We start from the raw sequence: 22,290 nt of genomic DNA, 5'->3' as shown, positions 1-22,290 counted from the left end.
CCTAGTGATGTGCTAAAATCCTAGAAGTATCTGAAAGTCCTAGAAATGCTCAAAAGTCCTAAAAAAAATCCTAAAATCCTAGAAACATCCTATAGCTCGTAGCGGGTTGTGTTACTTCAGCTTTTAAACAGTGCAACATTTAACATGAATCATCCCCAGGGAGTGAAAGAAAATCACTAATTTAAGAAGTCAAAATATTTGAACACACAAGTTGAATATTTGCTTGTTAACATGTAAGTAAAGTTTAACCCCTTGAAACCTGATCATATTAGCTTGATTTCTTTAAAAAAAACAAAGGAAGAGGGTTCCTGTGGATCCTTGAAAAGTCTTAAAAGGCATTGAATTCAAAAATCTAAAAATAAGGCCTTAATTTGTATTAAAATGTTTGAAATCAATCTTGCAAGTCTTAAAAATGATCAGACAGGGTAAGTAGGATTTTATGAATATTTATAATATGATGTTGCATCATAAAATCTCAAAATAATTGGTTGTTTTTTATTATTTTCTTGTTTTTGTTAGGTGCTGGAAAAGAGGAGAAAACATTGTTAACTTTTCTAATGAAGAGCATTTAGCTTGAAATGCCAAATAAATGTCAATGAGAGTTCATCACGTCCTGTATATATTAACTACTTTGACCTAAGTTACATGTAAAACATGCCATATTTATTGTCTTGTAACAAATTTTAAACAAAACTGTAAAATTGGTCATTCCCTAACAGGCTTGGATGATGCTCTCCTTGAGACAATCCTGATAATAATAATTCATGTCAGGCCTTTGCTAATATTTCATCCAAAAGCAGTTTGAATTGAATTGTTTGTTCTAATGTTGCTTTCTAAAATCTCAAAATAATTGGTAAAAACTTATTTTTTTGTGTTGATGTTTATATAATTTGTACAAAAAGTTCACAAAAGCACTCACATCCAGACAACAGAAAACTAGGTGCTGGACAAGAGGTAATACAATGTGAACTGGTGTGATGAAGAGCATGTAGCTCCAAACACCAAATAAAAATCCGTGGGAGCATAATTATGTATAATTTACAATTGTCTGTTTTTTTTCCCCCGAGTTTTGCTAATTATATAATTGGGAGGAGGTTGTGCTTTGGGAAATCGCAGTGAGCTTTTTTCATAGTATTCCAACACTTTATGGATCAGACAATTAAATTGATCCAAATTTTAAGATTTGCTTTGATGATTATCAGTTTTTATAGTTTTCTTAGATTTTGTAGATTAAATGATTCAGTAACAAAATAATCAGATTGAAGAATAAACACATGATAACGTTAACTGATACTGAGATAATGAAGTGACAGCTTGGTTTGGATTCACGTCCTGTGGGATGGCTGTTGTATTTGTTGGGTTTTCTTCACATGAATTGTGTTTTCATACAGCCACCATTTTGTCAGTATGACAAGTGCAAAATGAAGGTAAAGTATTTTATTTTAGTTTATCAGTTATTTTTCCAGATTTGAAAGTGTTTCCTAGGTAACCTTGGATATTATCACCCAGATCACTAATTAAACCTGCCTCTTGGAACAGACTCCTGGTGACACAGTCAAGTCTTAACAACACTGATTGTTACTAATAGGGGTCGATCGATATTTCTTTTTCAGGGCCATTATCGATACCAATTATTAATAGTTAATGAGAATGATAAACGATATTTGGAACTGATATGCATTTACAGTACAAATGAAAAAAAATATGTCAATATTTAGAATTTGGAATCTAACAAACTACAAAACAAAACTTTGTTTAAATACTTTTAACAAATGTTAAATTAAAAATTTAAATGTTCAACATCATATAGAGCAAGTTCCCAGGAACCTTTTTCTTTTTTTTCAATTAAAATTTAAATAAAATGAAATGAAAAAATAGCTCCCAAAGTAAAAGTTCCTCCCATGCTGACACTTTCTTTGCACTTTTTAATTTAATCAATTTTATCAGTGGTCATTAAAATAAAATGCAGATACAGATAATCAGAAAAATGCCAAATATTGGCCCCAATAATTGGCCAGGACGATAATCAGTCGATGCCTACTTACTAATATTTCATCATCAGGTGAAATAAGAAGTGCCTCCTCTTAGGGTTGAGCAATTTGAGGAAAATATCTGATTGTGATTCGATTTTATTTTTGTACCAATAATGAGAATAATTCCAGGCCTGTGTTGTTGTCTGCATAATATTAAACAAGATGTTTGTGTCTATCATAATCACAAGCTCATCTAGTTTCTGCATGAAAACAGTCAGATATAATTATGCGATATCTTGTTGTTGGGTCCTTCCAGGCTTTTTTCTCCCCAAACCAGTTTCTTCAACCTCTGAGGAAACAAAACTACACACAAGCTTTTTCCACGGAAAAATTAACTGTTTTAGGTACATTAGTGACACTTGACATTACTCAGCATTAGTAAAGTAAAATCACGACATACATAACTTTATTAAACAGAAACCTAGCCGTCCACTTATTCTAATAACAAAACAAAATTGCTGCGTAGTAACAGTGTAAACATCTGTGATATCTGACCCTGACGCTGCTGTTGACAGTGCTGCACTTTAGCTGCTTGAGCTAACGTTAGCTTTCACAGGCTGACAGTTGGAGCTGCTTCACAGTGAAAGAAACATCGTGCGCTCAAGGGTATTCATACAAATGTCATCTAGTAAAATAGCATCATATGTTTGGAATCACTGCCTTCCCTTTCATATAAAGCTGAAAGTCTGTTTGAAAAATAAATCTATAATTTGTATTCAAATGTAAAAAACTGTCTTGTGTTGCATTGTGTGAAGCCACTGAAAAAATGCATGTATGCAGTTATTAAACTAAAAATACTACATAGTAAAAATGTGCCTGTAAAAATATCGGGGGAAATTCTTATTTGCCTTCAGGCTGTTTTCTGTTTACGCCATAAATAGGTTGCAAAATTTTTTGGTATATAGTTTCTGCAGCAATTTGACCTTATTTGCACAGAGTAGTATTCTTTTAAAGAGACTTGCATCACAAACTGCAGGTGAGGTGTGCCCTCTGCTTCTTAAACACATTGTTTGATCAGGCTGACAATGATTGACGGGCTTGTGGGTTTAATCCTCTCCACAGCCACCCGTGCTAAAAATCTACATGCAGTCCTGCGCTGTGCTTTGAATCCATGCAAATCAAAAGTGGATGATGAAAGAGTAAATTAAAATTGGTGGCCATCAGTTTAAGTTGCTGGAGAAAACTTTAAAAATACAGCCATTTAAAGCTGCCTGCCCCCAAGTCAAAATGAAAAACAACTGTCCCTCCTAAGTGCTTAAAAAAATATTTGACATGCCTCCCCAGCTCCTATATATTCTTTAAAAATAATATATATTTAAGAAAGTTCATCATATAGTGATGGAAAAAAGAACAGATAAGGAGTATTCATGGTCATTTCAGAGAATGAATGGTCTTTAAAATTTGCCTCAAAGTCATGGAAAAGTCATAGAAATGTGTTGGTCATGATGTGTATGAACCCTGTTATTTCTTTCCTGTTATGATTTATAGAATGATCTGGTATCTGTGTGCATTGACCACATCCTCTCGTCTTGTGTCTGTATTTTACCCTCATCTGAAGGTCATGGCAAAACCCCAAAAGACGCAGCATCTGTACGGGCCACCCACCCCATCCCAGCAGCCTGCGGGGTCTACTACTTCGAGGTGAAGATCATCAGTAAAGGCAGAGATGGGTAAGGAACCAAAACATTTCCTCAACACCTGATTTACATTTATTGTTACGTTTGCATCTTGACTCGAGGGATGGCGGTGTCCGTCTGTTTCCCCAAGACTTTCCAATCAAAGTTAAAACATCTCGACAACTATGAAATCAGTTGTCATGAAATCTGGATGAATCCATGTGAGTTTGTTGATTTCCTGAGTTCAGTACTTTACACATACACATACTTTTAAAAGCAGATGTATCTTTGTTTATACTAGAATGCCAGAATGACTAAACGCTCACTTGGCCAGTAAATGGTGATGAAGACGAGATCAATAATTTGTCAAATACCAGAAAAGAATAATCCAAATCTGTTGTGTTTGGCTGACTTTAAACCACAGACCCCTAAAACAAGAAGCGCGTCTGCCAAAGAGGTCAATGGCTGAAGCCCTCCATACATTGTGTGATTTTGGGTTGTCTCGGATGAAAGATAACCATCGTGAAAGAAACGCGGCGATGTCTTTAGTCGTGGCTCTAAAGTAATGGTCCTACGTCGCAGAGTGAGAGAGGACGGCCGTTGTCATGGTCATCAGATGAAAGACAGTCCCAGATTTGTTTACATCTTGCTCTCATCACTGCAGCGGCGTAGATGGAGGACGTCCTTTACATGACAAGTTTGTTTCGATCTCACTCGTTCTAGACTTTCGCTCTTTGTTTACGTTCCTAACTTCCGTTTCTCCGCTCGTGCGCTGAGCTGAACTGTCATTCAGAGTGATTCTGTTCACCGAATGGCTCCACTGTTGCCGGCGCAGAGTGGACATGCTGAATCTGTAGAAAAAAGACAACGAGGGCCAACTGTGCAGGACGGACAGCAGCGGGCAGGGCGACAGACGCTCACCAACGGCCCAACATTAACGGATGGTCAGCTGACGGCTCGCTGTGTCAGGGTCTTAAGACGTGAAGAAAAAAATTGAAAGAGCTGCACTAACTGGCTGTCTGCTGCTGTTGTCGTGTTGTTGTTGTCGTTGTTGAATGCTCATCACACACAGCAACAATGTTCATGCACAAACTGAGGAGATGACGTCAACAGTTCCCAAATGCTCCGTTTTACATCCACACGGATACAAAGTTACAAGGAGTTTTGAAAAATCTGCACCTTTTCAAAAATCTCCATTTCAGTGAATTGAAATTCTGTTTTGGTCAGGCCAAAATGTAGACAAGAGGCCAAAATGTAGAGGAAAATATCTATTTTTAAAAAATATGCATATGCATGTAGACAGGGCCCAAATACAAGCAAGTGCTTATTTATAAGTTTTTAATTATTTATTTTTTATTAACAGTCTTATTTAAGTTCATATGCTTTGCTAACTCTGTAAGACCCTGAAGTGTAAACTACATGAATCACTGGTTGGCTTATTCAATACATCTCCTAAATAGCAAATAAGGCTTTTATAAATGTATATGGGGATGTTGCATAACAAAGAAAAATCTAATGACATGAAAGCATCATTTAAATCTTCACAGGATTACAAGTCAGTTTTTAATCCTAAATTAAACCTTCAGTCGTCTAGAGGGTTTTATTTTACAGTGTAACACTCACATGGCTTCATTGGTTGTTTTCTACCAACTGACCCTCCTTGACCCAAGATGTCTGTACACTGTGCTAATCAAAGAAACATCCCACATTTAATTGGATTTTGTCATGGTGCTGTGTGGTTAGAAGACAGAAAACATCAAAAGTTTTGATTAAATATTTTGACATTATAATACAGTTGTTCAAAATACTACAAATCCAAAACTTCATATAGAGAGAAAAAAATGTATCTGCAAAACTGTTGGAGAGATTTTCTGAAACTTTTGTGAGCACCGTCGGGGCCCCGAGAGGTTGAATCTTAATCACTGATGATCGCTGGAGTTTTTATTGTTTTTATTGACAGTTTTTATTCCAAATATCTTGCAGTGTGACCTTCTGTTTCTTGGATCTTGGATAGGTGTGTGTGTGTGTGTGTGTGTGTGTGTGTGTGTGTGTGTGTGTGTGTGTGTGTGTGTGTGTGTGTCTGTGTGTGTGTCTGTGTGTGAGAGAGAGTGTGAGAGAGAGTGTGAGAGAGTGTGTGAGAGAGTGTGTGTGTGTGTGTGTGTGTGTGTGTGTTTTTGGGGGGTGGGGAGGTGTGAACTCTGTCAAACATAAACAAAGCTAACATATGCTAACTTTGGCATGCTAAATAATACATGAGAAACCTTTGCATGCTAACTGTTGTCACTTCTTCCTCTGCTTTTTAGTCATCCAGCATTTTTTTATTTTGGATGTGAACCGACCACTACAGCCCACTGTTTTTTTAGTCTGTTATAGAGAGATCCTCCTGTGTTTTGCATTTATCTGCCTGTTTCACAGCCTCACACTGACAGACACAAACGGTCTGTTCAAATCTGCTCTAAGATCACTGGAGAGACATGAAGGAACTTCACCCCTTTTTGAAATAAATTTAAAAACATCCTCCATGAAGTGACAAGTATTTTATCTTCTTCTGGACATGTTCTTGCAGGCAAATTTACTGTTTTGCCGTCAGGGTGTCGTTACGTTGTTTGTAAGACTAACTGCTATTATAAATCTTTTATTCCCTCGGTGAGTCATCTTTGAATTCTCTGTTTCTTTTTAGCTGATTTTGTTGTTTTTCTTTTTTCTTGATGATAAAACTAACTTTTTTTCTATTTGTAGATTCCTTTATTCCTCTGACCTTGTGGGCATAGTTTTATTTTTATTTTTACTCTTCTGTTTATGTGTGTCCATGTTACTGTATGTTACAATATTTATGCAAGGCAAGTGTGAGTTATTGTGGATAAAAAACATGTCGATAATGTTTGCAAAAGGTCACTGAAACTGACTCAGATATTAAGAATATTCTTGTCTTCTCATTGAACTCTATTACAATATAATTTATCCAAATATCAGTTATTATAATATTGCTTGTGCAGCTTCACACCCTTCATATCTCAATCAGATATTTTTTTATCCGAAAAAGATTTTTAAGTATGATTTCAAACTCCACTAGCCAAGAGCCATCTGCACCCTTGTTTAGGAAATTTTAACTTTTGTCAATTTATTCTGTAATTACTCTTTTAAAAATGTGTTTTTTCTGTTTAAATTCATATATCACAAACAAGACCTTCAGATAAATGACATAATTTGTTCCTTTTATTATGAGACATTCACTCCTTTCCAGCGAGGTGCCAAAAGGACTCTAATTTACCTTATTATCGCACTACCAGACATCAGTTTTTTTAGAAAATGACATTCAGAGGTCCTCATCTCTGAAATTCACAAAGTAAAACCGAGAAGTCACAATCTCCCTAAATCACTTTCAAAACTCATTTAAAATATGATCTGTTATATACATAGAATTGACTGTATGTATTGCAACTCTTGCACATTTAAACTATTTATCTCTCTTTTGCTGCATGTTTTTTTAATCTATTTGATGTTTTTTTTTATTTACTAGGTTTCAGTGACTTGTTGAATTGAAGGGGAGGACATTGTAAAAACCCTTTGGGCTTTTTCCCTCTTCTGCTCAGTTTACTTCACTTTGTAATTTTACTGTGTAGCTTTGTGCAACTATAATAAAAAAATAAAACATAAATAAAATGAAAAAGTCTGAATCTGAATCTCACAGTCTGTAAGTGTGGCTGGAGACAATTAAAGAAAATATTTTTTAGTTTATCAGCAGCTCATGATTGGTTGCCGGTCACTTATTCTCGGGTCTCTTTGTTTTCGTGTCTGAATTAACTCTCCGCTGTCTGCTCCACAGGTACATGGGCATCGGCCTCTCAGCTCAGGGTGTAAACATGAACAGACTCCCCGGTAAGACGACACTGTGTGTGTGTTTGTTTTCTCTCAGTGTTCATTCTTCTGCCTTTGGGTGTGGTGAGATGAATTTGTCTGTTTGCGCGTGTCACCGTCTGCCTGTACTGCGCATTGCACCGGAGATCTTTTTAACTGTGTTTGTGTGGGTGTCGTTTTGTCTGTGAAAGTTATTGTCTGCTAGAGTTTGGCCTGTGATGCACCGGGTGTAGGTGTGACTTTGAGTGAGAGACTATTCATTTCAAGAGTTACGTATCAGTTATCAGATTGCAACTGCACATTTTCTTATTGTTGGAGAGGCTGATAGGATTTCTACATGCGTGTGATAAGCGTGTGGAGGTGAGGGGAGTGAAGGTGGTGGTTTTATTCAGTGTAGGGGATCCTTCTGCTACCACGTGCACATTGATTTGTGCACGTGTAAACATGTACATCAATGTATAAATACATAATCCCCTCATAGAGTCAAACATTACCACAGACAAAGAAAATAAAATGAACAATGACGACACAATAATAATAATAAAAATGTTAAAAAGGCATTATAAATTAACAGAAATACATAAATAATTATTTAGATTAATATCAAAAAATATAAATCATAAAATGATGTTATTATATTATAAGCAGGATATTTACAATTTAGAAGCTGGACACAGAATTATTTTTCCTTTTTCTTGCATTTTTAAACTTTAACAGGTCTTTTTGACCCACAACATACCAGGAGGGCTAATTTTAATATAGGTTTTGGCTTCAAAAATCCAGAGGACATAGGTTTTCTTTCAGATTTTTAGTACCTTACTTAGATAAATGTGGCGTAAGTAGCTTAAAGAAGGCAAAAAATAGACAACAAAGACAATCCTCTGGCACTTTAAGAAATAACGTGTGCACACATTTAACAACACTGGCTCAGTTTCATAACCGTTTTCAACTGCTTGTCAGTATGTAAAAGATTTCTGCTGCAGCTTGTTGTCGAGGCCATGACATGGTGCCATTAAGACAGTGTTGGCTGATGTCGTCTCTGCGCTCCGCAGAGGTTTATCAGGTCAAACAGGAGCCCTGACACCCCTGCAGCAGTCTGCGAGCTGGACCCGCCCAGCAGCTCCAGTCGCCTCCTGCAAAGATAACAGGAGGCTCAGAGCAAACTGCAGGGCCCCAGCTGATGGATAGGTGCAAATGAAAACTCCCTAATTGTGAAGAACTGATGCCAAACTGGTTCAGAGTTGTGTGCTCTCCTCCGTTAATGAATGTGGCAATTGCCGAATTAACTCTGCAGCTCCGCAGTAACTCACAGGCTCCTGCCCAGCCCCGAGGCTGTCCAAGCTGCAGCAGAGGCTGCGTCTTCCTCCCTTCTCCCTGAGAAATAAAACACACCACAGTGCTAAAAAGTCTCCAAATTCTGGGAGCGTCTCCAGCTTTCAGGAAAAACTGAATGTGTCCTGTTTTGGAGTCACAGTGAAAACTGAAATTAAACAGACTTGTCGTACCAGGTTCAATTCCCACAGAGTGAGCTGAGTTTTGGTTTTCAATGTAGTCCAAGAATAAACCATCTGTTCTGTTTTTACGCCGTTTCACTGCCTGCACAGAGCTCTTATTCTTACACCTCACATCCCTCAGGTTGGGACAAGCACTCATATGGTTACCACGGAGATGATGGCCACTCCTTCTGCTCGTCTGGCACCGGGCAACCCTACGGACCCACGTTTACAACAGGCGACGTGATTGGCTGCTGCGTTAACCTCATCAACAACACCTGCTTCTACACAAAGAACGGCCACAGCCTAGGTAAGAAACACACACACACACACACACACACACACACACACATACCAAGGCCAAATACTGAACAATGCTGTTATTCTATTGTATGGGCCTGAGTGTTAATCTTAGAAATCCTGGGTGTCTGAGTCTGGCTTTGAAGAGGACTTAGATAAGTTTATCACTCAGTCCAGCATTAAATAGTAACATTTTATTTATATTTATTTATATATATATCGATATTGATTGATATGAAAAAAATATCATCAGACTTTTTTTCTGTATCGCCCAGCCCTACACATACTTACTAGGCTTTTTTTTTTGACAGACTCAGTGTTTTCTTCTCTGCTGATGCTTCACCATGCTTCTGTTAGCTCTGTATTTGCTGCTGATATTATTGTCCAGTGTCAGGTCTTTTTTTTCATTATCTGACAATTAACTGTAGCTAATTTGGGAGCAAAATCTGTCTGTAGGGCCTGTCATAATATCGTACACAGGGGCCTGTCCTGACTACGCTACGCCACCGGTTTACAGGCTTGTTAGATTATTAGTTGCAGTACTTTAAACAGCATGTAAACATACTTGCATATGACACGTTGGTCGTCTTCGATGCTGCGGTGGTCCTTACTCTTTGATACCATCGCTAACAACACACCGTCTGCCCGTGGCTTGTAGCCACAGCGCAACTTTGTTCACTTTTTCTTTCAGTCCCAGCTGACACTCAGCCTGCAGGCAGCTGTCAGTCAAACACAGACACTTACACTTCCCTTCATCATTTCTCCAAATAGCTTTTTTCCTCCTTCTTTCTGACAATTTAACTATTAACAAGATATTTGAAGCATCTTGACATTATTGCTGAGTGTGTGACTGAATGATTTCAGTCAGATTTTTAGTATGTCGTGCTTTTCAGGTTGCCTCAAAGGTGCCCCACTTACAGCAGCAGAGCGTTAAACTCCAGACAGAAAAATCTCTCATGTGTACGAGAAACCAGGTTATCAGGAGAAATGAAGTTAGGACAGAGAGTCATAGAATTTGTTTATGTGCTCTGAAGTAACCTGGTTACTGGTTAACTCACATTTACATGGAGCTCATCTCATTTTTACTCGCTATTTCAAAATAATTTAGATTTACAGTGCAACAAGTGTTTTTTTTATCTGGACCCTGTTTCCGATGTTTTTGTGTCTAAGTGACTTATGGAAGCAACAATTTCTGAAAGTCGTCCAGTTTTTAGCAAAAGTGCTGCAGTGCACAGAGGCAAATTCAGCACTGTCATTTTATGTCCACAAAAAGTGAGAGTTTCTGTCACTGACACACTCATTGTTATTTTAAATGTTTAATAAAAGGTCTATCTCTGTAGGGATCCTTTCCATAATTTTGTCAAAGAGTATGATCCTTTTAGTTTAATCAGAAATCACGATCATCAAACTCACCAGACTCTATTTAAATAAATACTGATTTTAGCATGTGCAGAGCAAAAATATTATCACATCTGACTGTATGAATTAAAGGTTTGTTTCAACCAAATCAGTGTTGGTGATTGTTGTAACAGTGGATAGATGAACCAAGATGGCTTTTGTTTTTGCTTTTTATTTTGATTCTGTTGACTTTGAATGAATTGTGTTTAATGATAATAAAACTGCTGTTTATTTAAATGGAGTCTTGTGGGTTTGGCAATATCAATTTCAGGCTGTTTCTAATTCAACACAATCAGGATCTTACTTTTTATCTAATATAGTAAGAGGCACAATATGACGAGATCAAATAATGACTATTTTGTGCATCACTATGATTCCTTTCCACTGTCCCCAATTCAGACATTTGTCAAGAGTTGTTATCTTTGTAAATCCAAATAATATTGAAGTCCAAGAGATTCCAGCAGTTTCTTTCATTTCTGCAAAAACAGACATATTGTTTTTTTTCCCAGAGTGTAGGGATGATTTTATTTTTATCATCGCAAAACACACTTAAACCGATGTTGATCAAAATAACTGAAATGAAACTCATAAAAAAACGTCTTGGTCCATCTCTCCACTGTTCCAACTATCACCAACTCTGGTTTGGTTGAAATACACCCTTAATTAGTTAAATGTGAAAATATGTTGGCTCAACACACACTAAAGTTACTGCTTATTTAAATGGAGTCCAGTGGGTTTGGTGATGGAAATTTCTGGGCTGTTTCTGGTTTAGCTAAGAGGATTTTATTTTTTATCTAAACGGTCCTTCTCTATAGGAATCCTTTCCATAAACTTGTCAGACACGTAATAAACAATCGGAGCCTGTCAGTTGCCAAAAACAAGTAATTTGAGTTGACGTACATTGATGGTGCTTAATCGTCTGCAGGGATTTCGCTGCGTTGTGTAAACGAGTCTCTCGTTTACACGACGTTTAAGCAACCAGGTTACTGCAGAAAGATGACAATAACCAGACATCTGCACGTGTAAACACACTGACTGTGGCCTCCTTGTGTGTGTGTGTGTGTGTGTGTGTGTGTGTGTGTGTGTGTGTGTGTGTGTGTGTGTGTGTGTGTGTGTGTGTGTGTGTGTGTGTGTGTGTGTGTGCGTGTGTGCGCGCGCGTGTGAAGTAGAAATAAAACGTACCCCTCGCCTTCAGACTGACACTTTCTCTCGTCCTCTGCAGGTATTGCCTTCACAGACCTACCAGTAAGTACCCACATTTTTGTTCACTCCCATTATTAATCAGGACTGCAGGACAGGAGGCTGTTTACAGAAATGAAATGTTTGATATCCTGCAGAATGTCCACTGTAGTCAAAATATTTACGCTGTGTAAAATGTATCGGAGACCGGAAAACTTGTGAGGTTCAGATGTTAATGATGGAGGAGTTGAGGGTCCTTCGGACTGTGGGGGAGAAATAAGTCTGGACACATGCCATACTGACGGTGCAAAGTGTTATTATAGCAGAGTTCAGCATGCGTCAGCAGGCATAATATACGATAATAGACGATACAGACTTGTACAGTCTGTATCTGTATCTTCTTTACTAAGACATAGACCAAACAGCTTTAAGCCACTTTCTGTTGATTTCACCTCTACACTATTTATGTTTTCAGTTTCATTCACTTTCTTTGGCTCCTGTAATAAAAAGGCAGGTTCTTAACAGAGTTTATCCTTATTTAAAAAAAAAATCAAATGTAAGGTGTCACTAAAATCTTCTCTAGTAATTTATTGTATGAATTAAATGTAATTTGTGTTTTTAAAGTTTGGCTGTCATAGATCAGACACATATACAACTTTTGGACCCTTTTACCCTAGATTTATTTTTTTTCACCAATTTGTACATTTATTTTTTTCAAATTTTACAATTTTTTTTTCTGTATCGATACAGTGGATTTATGCCTTAAATATTGTTTTAGATTGATACAGTCACACTAGAAGCACGGCATAAATCACAGGAATATTAATCGATGCATCGATACAATTGATGTATCGATACACCCTTACTAATGAGGCAGCTGTTTACTACCTTTTTTGCTCTATGACATTATGAGGTTATTAGTTTACAACTTGTTTCTGCTGCCCCCTAGTGACCAAAAATCGTTTTAAAAAGTTTAAGTAGTACTTAAATAAAAATGTAAAATACTGTTTGTGCCTGAACAGGACATCATTGTGTAGTTTTGCGTCTCATCGTTAGGCGAGTCTCCCTCGTCCCGTCAGCTTCATTATGTGAAGGACTCCCACACCAAAAGGACATTAATTCTAATGAGATTCATGCATGCATTAACCACATCGAACTGTGAGGGAGACGCTTGTTTTTAAGGGTTTTTTTTCCTCCCTTCTCGCTCGGTAGCAAATGAAAATGGAGCCGGCTGTTTTTCGAGGGAGAAGAAAATAAGAGTCTTAGCCACAACAATAATCCATTGAGCAGCAAAACAGGCCTGGCTGAGAGCCAGACATTCATGTTCCTCCAGAGTTGTGCAGTGAAGTGCGTCACCTCGGCACAGCTGACCTTTGTGGTTGTTGGACCACAACAAAAGCAACTCTAAGAGACACACACACACCTTTTGTATTACTGTTCTTATGCAGACTTTAATCAATTATATTCATTCCCTAACCCGAAACCTACTCCTAACTCAAATTTAAACCGGTTCCTTTACCCGGACATATCAATAAAGGGATACTTTGCAGATTTTTAACCAGCTTTGTATCAGAACAATGTGGGTAGTATTTGTAGACGAACTGTGGTAAACGTCTTTGTATGGAGATATATTTGTCCCAGTATTATTCGTGTAAACAGATCGACAGTCTGTGTGTTAATGTGAAATCTGGAAATATAAAACGCCCTCCAAAAATTTAAAAAAATAAAAAATTTAAACTCATAAAAACATTTTGCAAATATATCGGATCTGCAAATACACAGACAAAATCCACAGATATAAAAAGAATCTGTGAATACACTCAAATAATTTACAAATAAATAAAAAGTATTTGTGATTATCTTTTTAACATTTACAGCTGTCAGACTGGTATTTGAGTCCAGTTTATTTGTGAATCAAAAAGTGTTTGTGGATTTCAGTTCTGCATTTGTAGATCTGAAATTTACACACAAAATTTCCGTCTGTCATAACGAAAATCCATGTTACTGAGTTGCATGTTTCTCACCTTAATGTTTTGAGAAACATGTTTTAACTCACCGTTTAACTCGAATACAACTGTTGTTACCAGCCGGCCGCCATGTTATCGCACAGACGAGGCCACGTTACATCACCAGCAGTACAGCACAGTGCATTCTGGTAGTTGTAGGTTTACTACCGCTTGATTAAAGGAAAATGTCATAGCCCTTTTTCTCAGTTTTCTCTGGTCATGTTGCACCAATTTCAAGAGTATTTTCTACTGCAGAGACATCCAACTTTTTCAAGGTGAATGCTTAAAACCAGTCTTGCTCTATATGAATGATCATCCTTTTTTTTTTTTTTTATGACTACATACTAAAACTTGTAGTGACACCTCCAAAACTCTTGCACCAACCCAACAACAATCTGTCACACATGAAGTTATTGTGGTGAACGCCCGTTGTCAGTCAGCACCACCTCTGATCAAATCAATGCTGTGATTAGATAGATGGAGAAACAATGAACCCCTACAAGCCTCCTCACCTCAGGCTTCTGTTTATCTCCTCATGCTGCCATCACAGTCGTCACGGACTTTAAACAAAAAACAAAAAAGCACAACGGCCGCTCACAGGAATAAGACATAGATATGTGTTGAGTTTGGGTTTGGCATGTCAACAATTTGCACAAAATAAGTTTGGCTCAGTCAGCTAAGTTTGGCTCATTCGACATGCTTCTCAGTTTTTGATAATTTTGTGCTCCTGCTTATGGCATACATTTGGGTAAGTTTGTGTATTTTAATTAAATCTGTGAATTTCCAGCTCAGCTCCTACAATCAGTCTAAAACACACTGTGGAAACTAAATTCTTACATTCAGACTGCATTGTATTTTTTCTGGGTGTCATTCTGAGCTTTTTGCCCTGGAATTTGTCATTTTTACTGTTTTCCACCAGATGATGTCTTTTTTCTTTTACCTTATCTGGCATATGGAGAAAATACATGCTGTTACCACTAGGTGCACGGTCACAATCAGTGTCGCTGCAAATCATTGATATATCTCAGGCTGTGATAATCATAAAAAAATCTACTTCACATGTAGTTTATCAAAAATAATTCTTTATTTGTGTTTTTGTGTGATTCTTATAAACACAGTGGCATCATGACAAAAACCTGGCATTTAAAAGTTTAATATTCTGAAAATGTATGAAGATTTGATGTTTATGATTACGACTGATATTGGTTAAAGAATAAACTCAATGAAAGTAGAAAATCATACTAATGCATAACCTTTTTGATACAGCCTGATTTTTTTAAAGCACATTTTGTGTGCACAGCGGCATGAGTGTATTTGACACTGCACAAAAAACCAGATGTTTAAAAATCAGTGTTGCTGCTAATCAATGACTTATCCCAGGCTGTGATGATTTAAAAAAATCTACTTTGCATGTAGTATATTGAAAATATATTTTTTCCATCTAAAAACACAATGGAATCATATAAAAACCTTACATTTAAAGGGTTAAAATTCTTATAAAGACTGATATTAAAGCGCACCCTAAGGGTTAAACAAGTCACCTCCCTGTTTTCCTGTCTGAACACATTTCCAATAAAAGCAGGAAGTAAATCATGAAATCATTTGTAATCAGGTTGATATTTTCAGAAATGCCTCCAAAAATCAGTTTTGGTTTGTTGTGTTGTTTGGGTGTAAACAGTCCCTTTTTTCTGTCTCGCTGCCCAGATTTGAAGGTTTTGGGGTTGTTGGTGCCAGCTCTTTGTTCAGTTGTTACTAACAGCCTGCTGCCGTTTAACAGAGCTTTGTGTTTGATTTTGTCAGACGGTTCCTACAGTGTTTAAAAGCCTCGTGCATCTTCTTCCTCTGTGCCACAGAGCTCCATTGTTGTCCAAAAACTATTAAAAACATCAATGAGCCACACTGTTGCACCGGGTGACATGATCCTTCATTCACACGGACAAACACACATACTCATAGTGTGGGTCATGACCTGTGAATCGTGGCCCGCAGCTCAATCTTTTCTCTGTGGTTTAAATAAATCAGCCGTTAAACTCGCTGACTGCTGTTTTCCCTCAAACGAGCCAGTCAGAGATTTTACTTTACGCCCATCTAATGTTTTAGGAGTTTGAACCTCGGCTCTCTTGTGAAAGACGGTCTGTCTGACAATAAAAGTGCAGCAGCAGACAGATTATAAACTCAAGCTTTAAGGGCTAATTGTAGACAAAAGTTTATTTCCTGAGATTTTCTGTTTTCCTGTGTTTTCCTCTCATTGTTTCCTGTCTTGATTTATTGTCCTGATATCATCCCCAGCTGCCTTTCCGAATTCATCATCATCATCATCCGAATTCTCTAAACTCTAATCCCTCTCTGATGCAGCCCAACTTGTACCCGACCGTGGGCCTTCAGACTCCAGGGGAGGTGGTGGACGCAAACTTCGGCCAGCACCCCTTCGTCTTCGACATCGAGGACTACATGCGAGAGTGGAGGACAAAGATCCAGGCCCAGATCGACCGCTTCCCCATCGGAGAGCGCGAGGGCGAGTGGCAGTCCATGATCCAGAAGTGAGTTCACTGTGAAATACTTTGGTTTTGGATGAGAACACAAGAAATTTTGTAAACAAATTGCTTTAGGTATTTTCCTTTTTAATGAAAATATATGTTAATTTAAGTCATTTTTGTTATCGGGTAATTCTTTATTTTAGTCTAGTTTTAGTCAACAAAAGCTAAAAAATGTTCTCTTTTAATGCACCAGTCACCTGGAACAGACTCCCCAAAACAAAGAAAAACAACTTCTCTAGACAGTTTTAAGTTTTCAGCTCAAAACCCATTTCTGTTCTCTTTCTTTTAATTAACTCCACCGTCTGTTTCTTTTTATCACATATATTGGTTGTTATTTCTTTTTCTTTTCTTTTTTGCTTGGGTTTTTAGGCATTAATGTGCTAACGGTCATCTTGAATCCTTTCTCTTGGTCTTTTTTTTTTAAAATGGCGAATACAGACGACCGTCGCCTGCTTATATGAAACGTTATTTCCTCTCACGCAGGTGCAGAAGTGAGCGAGTTGGCTGTTGGCTGTAGTCTTTGCGTTGTGTTCAGGTGCAACTTTTTGAGAGACGACATGAGGCGACAAAAATCAGCCACTTGTTCTTTGATGTGGGTTTAATGTCTCCGGGCCTCGACATGTAGATTTAGCTGTGAGACTGCAGGATCTTCAGACTCATTATGATCTGACTCGAGGTTTTGGATTTAGTGCAGGTTATTTTAAATCTATTCCTGGATTTCAACTTTTCAAATACTTTCACCACTCCGCTGATGAGTAATTGGAAGTATTGGACGCTGTAGGTGACAGGAAATTACTGCTGACATGTTGAGGATGGAGGCCCAGATGGACCGCTTCCCCATCAGAGAGCCGGATCCAGAAGTAAAAGCTGCAGGACTCGGTTTCTCTTCATGCCCTGCCCTGATGGGATTAGCTCTCTGTTGCTATGATTACTTGTTCTGAATGGATTTAATCTCCATTTGATGGGGATTGCGGTTGAGGGTGGGGTGGAGTGGAGCGAGCTGTTGCCTTTTATGCAGGAAAGTCGCCTCGCTGCGTGGGATTGAAAACAGGAAGTTCCTATGCTCGCGTCAGATTGGTGGATGGGAAGTGTTATTGTCTTTGTAGGGCGGCAGAAACACGATGACGAGTCGGCAGGAGCGGAGGCCTCTGATCCCAAATCTCTCTGCAAACACTGCAGGCAGAGAAAGTAGATTTTTTAGAACTGGCTGTGTGCAAATTATATGTGATTGAGAGGAAGATTCATCCTTAAAAAAGTCAAACACACCTGCACACACATTAAACTGTTATCTCACACACATACTTACAGGATAACTCTGGTTTATCACAACTTTGGTTCTATTTTCCTTCTTTTTGTCATCAACTCGCCAAGTTAATAGTTCAGATCTGGGAACATTACAGAGCAGTTAAACAATCAGAGATTGGAAACAAATCAACAGTTTAGCCAAGAACATGAAAACGATGGCAAACCAAACGCTGGCACACTCAAATTAAGGCTGTGGGCATAATCCTACAAATCATCCTAAAATTAATCCTAAAACAATCCTAAAATTTAAGAAATGTATTAAAATCTGGGAAAAGTATCAAATCTCTGAGAAATGTCCTTAAATTTGAGCAATGTCCTAAAATCCTAAAAATGTCCTAAAATCCTAGAAATGTCCTAAAATCCTAGAAATGTTCTGAAATCGTAAAAATGGCCTAAAATCATAAAAACATCCTAAAACCCTGAAAATGTCCTAAAATCCAGTGGAATATCTCTACATTACAGTTATTATCCAAAGTGTTAATTTTAAAACACACAATTTACAAACTGACTTCCTGTTTCAACTCTGACGTCGTCGTGTGCCGTTTTCCTGCACCGTGAGTGAACGATTATTGAGTTTTATCTCCACGTAAACTGGTTTAGGTCCTGTGAATAAACTGTCCTGCTGAGATGAAGAAAAGCTCTTATGTTGAGTGTAATGGTCTGTATAATCACAGTGTGTTATGTTGGTTTTTTCTTGTCTCGTCAGGATGGTGGCTTCCTACCTGGTGCACCACAGCTACTGTGCCACGGCTGAAGCCTTTGCCAAATCCACAGACCAGGCCGTGCACGAGGAGCTGGCCTCCATCAAAAACCGACAGAGTGAGTCTTTGTTTGCCCGTCTCTCAATCAAACTGCTACCTGGTTAAAAATGGAAACCAGGGGATTCACTGCTGAAAAATATCTATCTGCTTATCCGATCTCAAGTTTCAGAGATAGAAAAATCCTGTCTTCCGGTTACAGAATCAATTCCTAAACTTATGGCTTTGCCCTTTTGTATCTCAGACTCAAGATCAGATCAACGGATCAATATCGACGGTTCTGAGCTGCTCGCTTGCTATTACGGAGAAAAAGTCTTAGTGCAGAAACGTTTCTTTAAAAATAATGTTGCTTGAATAACCTATATTGTGTGGCAGGTCACATAAAGCATATTCTAAACTGCCGATAGAATTTTTTCATAAAAAGAAAACCTGTGATAAATAAAAGTTTCTGGGAAAGTAGAATATTAAAGCTCCTACTTACTTATTTCTTTATAAGGTGGCAGCACTTTTGGAGAACAGAAGAAAATTATATTTTTTTTCAGTCTGACGTGCAAATAGGTTGAATTATTTTTTTATGTTGGCCAGTAAAAATGTGTAGTTTTATGAATACAAATACAAAAATTACTTTAAGAAAGTTTGCCTTGACAGCAAACAGACAGCATCACCGTTGGAAAAACGAGGTGTAAGTATCAGCTTTTTAATCGTGTTTTCTGTCGGCTCGCAGAGATCCAGAAGCTGGTGTTGTCGGGCAGAATGGGCGAGGCCATCGAGACCACCCAGCAGCTCTACCCAAACCTCCTGGAGAGGAACCCAGACCTTCTCTTCATGCTCAAGTGACTATCTGAGGATGCATTTGCATTTCTCTTTAACATGCGATAGAAGTAAACCACATATTGTATGTTTGAAAGCGTTTTCTCTTTTTCATGTCCATGGCTTCATACTAAACGTTCTAATTTATTTACTTAATTTCATGTGTTTCTTTCATCGTCTGTCCTTTAAAAACTTCTCCTGTCTATCCACCCTTTTTGCCTTCCTTTTATTTTTTGCTTCTTTTCCTGTGTACTTTAATATACAATCTTTAATTTTGTGTTTTCCTTTTTTCTTCCACTCTTCTTACCTTCTTCCTTTCTCATTCCCTCATTTTTTTCCGTCCTCCCTCCCCTTGCATCCTCAGGGTGAGACAGTTCATAGAGATGGTGAATGGGACGGACAGTGAGGTGAGGTGTCTGGGAGGTCGCAGCCCAAAGTCTCAGGACAGTTACCCCGGCTCCCCCCGGCCCTTCAGCAGCCCCAGCCACAAAGCCAGCAGCTCCCAGCCCTACCTCCCAGGTACAGTCCAGCTGCGCTCGCTGTTTTCACATCTGCAGGTCAGAGCAGATATACAGGTGTACAGGTCCTCCTGCTGGTGATGCTGTTCTACAGTATATTTGTCATGTTCAATGTCTGACAGAAAATAAATATTTAAACCTAAATTAACCTGATGATATCTTCATATCTCACTGAGGAGTCAAAGGAACCTTTAAGCTCGACAGAAATAGTGATTAGACGTATATCGTGATATATCTCGATATCAACTGAAATGAAAAAAAAAGATCATGATAAGACTTTCTTCCATATTGCCCAGCCCGAATTTTAGGACATTTCTAGGATTTTAAGAGGTTTCTAGAAGTTTTGCACGTTTCTAGGATTTGAGGATATTTCCCGGATTTTAGGACATGTTTGGGATTTTCAGACATCTATAGGATTTTGGACAGTCTTTGGACAGTCGATTTAGGACATTTGGAGCTCAGCTAGAACCTCTGTCGGGGGATGCGGGGATCTTTCACTGGCACTTGCTGCTGGAAAATAGAGCTGCACCATTTTAAGTAGAAAAGAGCAAAAAACACTTGGTGGAAACGTCTTATTAATAGTTAAAATGTGTCTATTTGCTGTTGTTTTTAGGGTTCGACAGCAACTGCTGTAATGGTGTGACGTCTAATAAGAGCCACAGCTCCTCCCCTCACAGTCACAAGCCCTGCCCCCCAGGCTCTGGCTCCACCCTCCCAGCGTCTGAAGTTAGCCTCAACGGGAGCCGCAGCCAGCAGCCCATAACCAGGTAGAGCCGAGCGAGTGTGTGTTATGTTAAAGCTGGCCCTAAGGGTTAAACTCACAACATATGATCACCTGACGAAGGTCTGAGGACCGAAACGTCTGAGAAACAAGTGTTTCACATGAGTTACTTCTCAAATTTTAATTTTCAGTGACTCTAACTTCCTGTGAGATGTCACGCACACTTACTGAGTGTTTTTTGTCCTCCCCCTGCTGTCCCGCCTCAGTAGCGATGTGGACATGGAGGTTGACCACTTCACCAACGGAGTGACAGAATCGTCCTCCAATGGTTTCCTCAACGGCAGCTCCAAACACGCCACCGAGCCCGACGACTGTGACGCAGACATGGGTGAGTACTGTGTGTGTGTGTGTGTGTGTGTGTGTGTGTGTGTGTGTGTGTGTGTGTGTGTGTGTGTGTGTGTGTGTGTGTGGGGATAAGAGGATATGGGCCGAATAACCAGGTCATAAAGTGTAGTTCAGAACAACGGAGGTCATAACTATTGAAAACAAAATACTAAAAACTAAAGAAATAAATGCATAAACACCATGCTGTTCTGCAGGTTTCTGCCCATTTAACCCTCAAATACTACTGTCAGCAGCATTTAAAAGCCTGAAGGCAGAAGGAATAAAATAATTTGAGTATCTATTAGGGTTGCGTATTATAAGCACTTTATTTAATCGATTTATCTGTAAAATCAACAATCGATTAATCATTATTTAAAAAAAAAACAATTTTGAAACTTAATTTGAAACAATAACAAATGCGTTTTTTCTATTAGTGCTGCAAATTGTAAGCACTTTTTAAAATCGATTAATCTGTAAAAATAACAATATATTAATTGGGGTTTTTTTTAATTGCTTATTTCAAACAACAACAAATGCATTTTTTCAGGATTACAAATTTTAAGCACTTTACTTAATTGACTAAATGGTCAAATTAATGATCGACTAATAAGACAAAAATACTTTGCTTATTTCAAACAAAAGCAAATGTGTTTTTCCTCAGTCAAAGCTAAAAGCAACATATGTTATGTACTTTCACAGCCTCTCATAGCCTGTCGATTAATAACTTATATTAACTCATTTCACGTTTGATTAAATTCTTACCAACTGATAAATCAATCACGGAGTCATTTTTATCATCCCTAGTATCTATTTGTTTTCTGTTTTGTAGAAGGTAGCGGCGTCCGGAGGGCAATAAGGAGAATTCATGTGAAGGGACGTGGTCATATTGTCTAATTTAGCCGTCTGGACCACCCTGTCAGCTTCTTGTCCCTCACAGGCAGCCCATAAAACCAGCTGATAAAAGAAAATGTAAAAAGAATTAATTTATTTTTTAATTATATCTATTTATTTCAAACACCTAAAAGAAAATAGAGAAATTATAATGCAAACAAGCAGACGGACAAAAAAAGTAACATTTCTGAATGAATGAATTACTTAATTTCAAACCAAAAAAAAGAATTAAAACATATTATAAACAGACAAACAAAAGAAAAGTACACTGTCCAAAAAGGAGCAGGTAGAAGTCATACTTGAAAATTTTAAAAAATATTCACAAACAATAAAAACATAAAGCAAAATGATGACTTGGTCAAAGTACAAACCTGTTTAATCCCACACCCGTTCTCAGCCACTGAATTTTAATTAACTATTCTCTTAGTAGATAAAATGCTGAAAATGACAGAAGATATTCACAGATGAATTAAAGGAATTCAG

General features: G+C 38.0%; 1 protein-coding gene across 2 annotated transcripts in view; it reads left to right on the top strand.

The window, feature by feature from the left end:
* The window catches only part of ranbp9 (RAN binding protein 9), a 30,747-nt gene that overhangs the window by 2,487 nt on the left and 5,970 nt on the right, over window positions 1–22,290 (top strand). The window contains exons 2-11 of one of the 2 annotated variants that reach the window (XM_088085915.1): window positions 3,592–3,703; window positions 7,476–7,528; window positions 9,143–9,310; window positions 11,921–11,943; window positions 16,239–16,423; window positions 18,432–18,544; window positions 19,208–19,316; window positions 19,658–19,812; window positions 20,425–20,578; window positions 20,802–20,920. In XM_088085915.1, the coding sequence (XP_087942041.1) occupies window positions 3,592–3,703; window positions 7,476–7,528; window positions 9,143–9,310; window positions 11,921–11,943; window positions 16,239–16,423; window positions 18,432–18,544; window positions 19,208–19,316; window positions 19,658–19,812; window positions 20,425–20,578; window positions 20,802–20,920 (1,191 nt within the window). Of the gene's footprint in view, window positions 1–3,591; window positions 3,704–7,475; window positions 7,529–9,142; window positions 9,311–11,920; window positions 11,944–16,238; window positions 16,424–18,431; window positions 18,545–19,207; window positions 19,317–19,657; window positions 19,813–20,424; window positions 20,579–20,798; window positions 20,921–22,290 lie in introns of both variants that reach the window. The other variant, XM_088085914.1, reaches the window with a different exon arrangement.

This window comes from Plectropomus leopardus, chromosome 12 (genome assembly GCF_026936395.1).
Source record: "Plectropomus leopardus strain MGB_pleo_1.0 chromosome 12, ASM2693639v1, whole genome shotgun sequence".
NCBI classification, from domain to species: domain Eukaryota; kingdom Metazoa; phylum Chordata; class Actinopteri; order Perciformes; family Serranidae; genus Plectropomus; species Plectropomus leopardus.
This window is presented reverse-complemented; position numbering and strand designations above follow the sequence as displayed.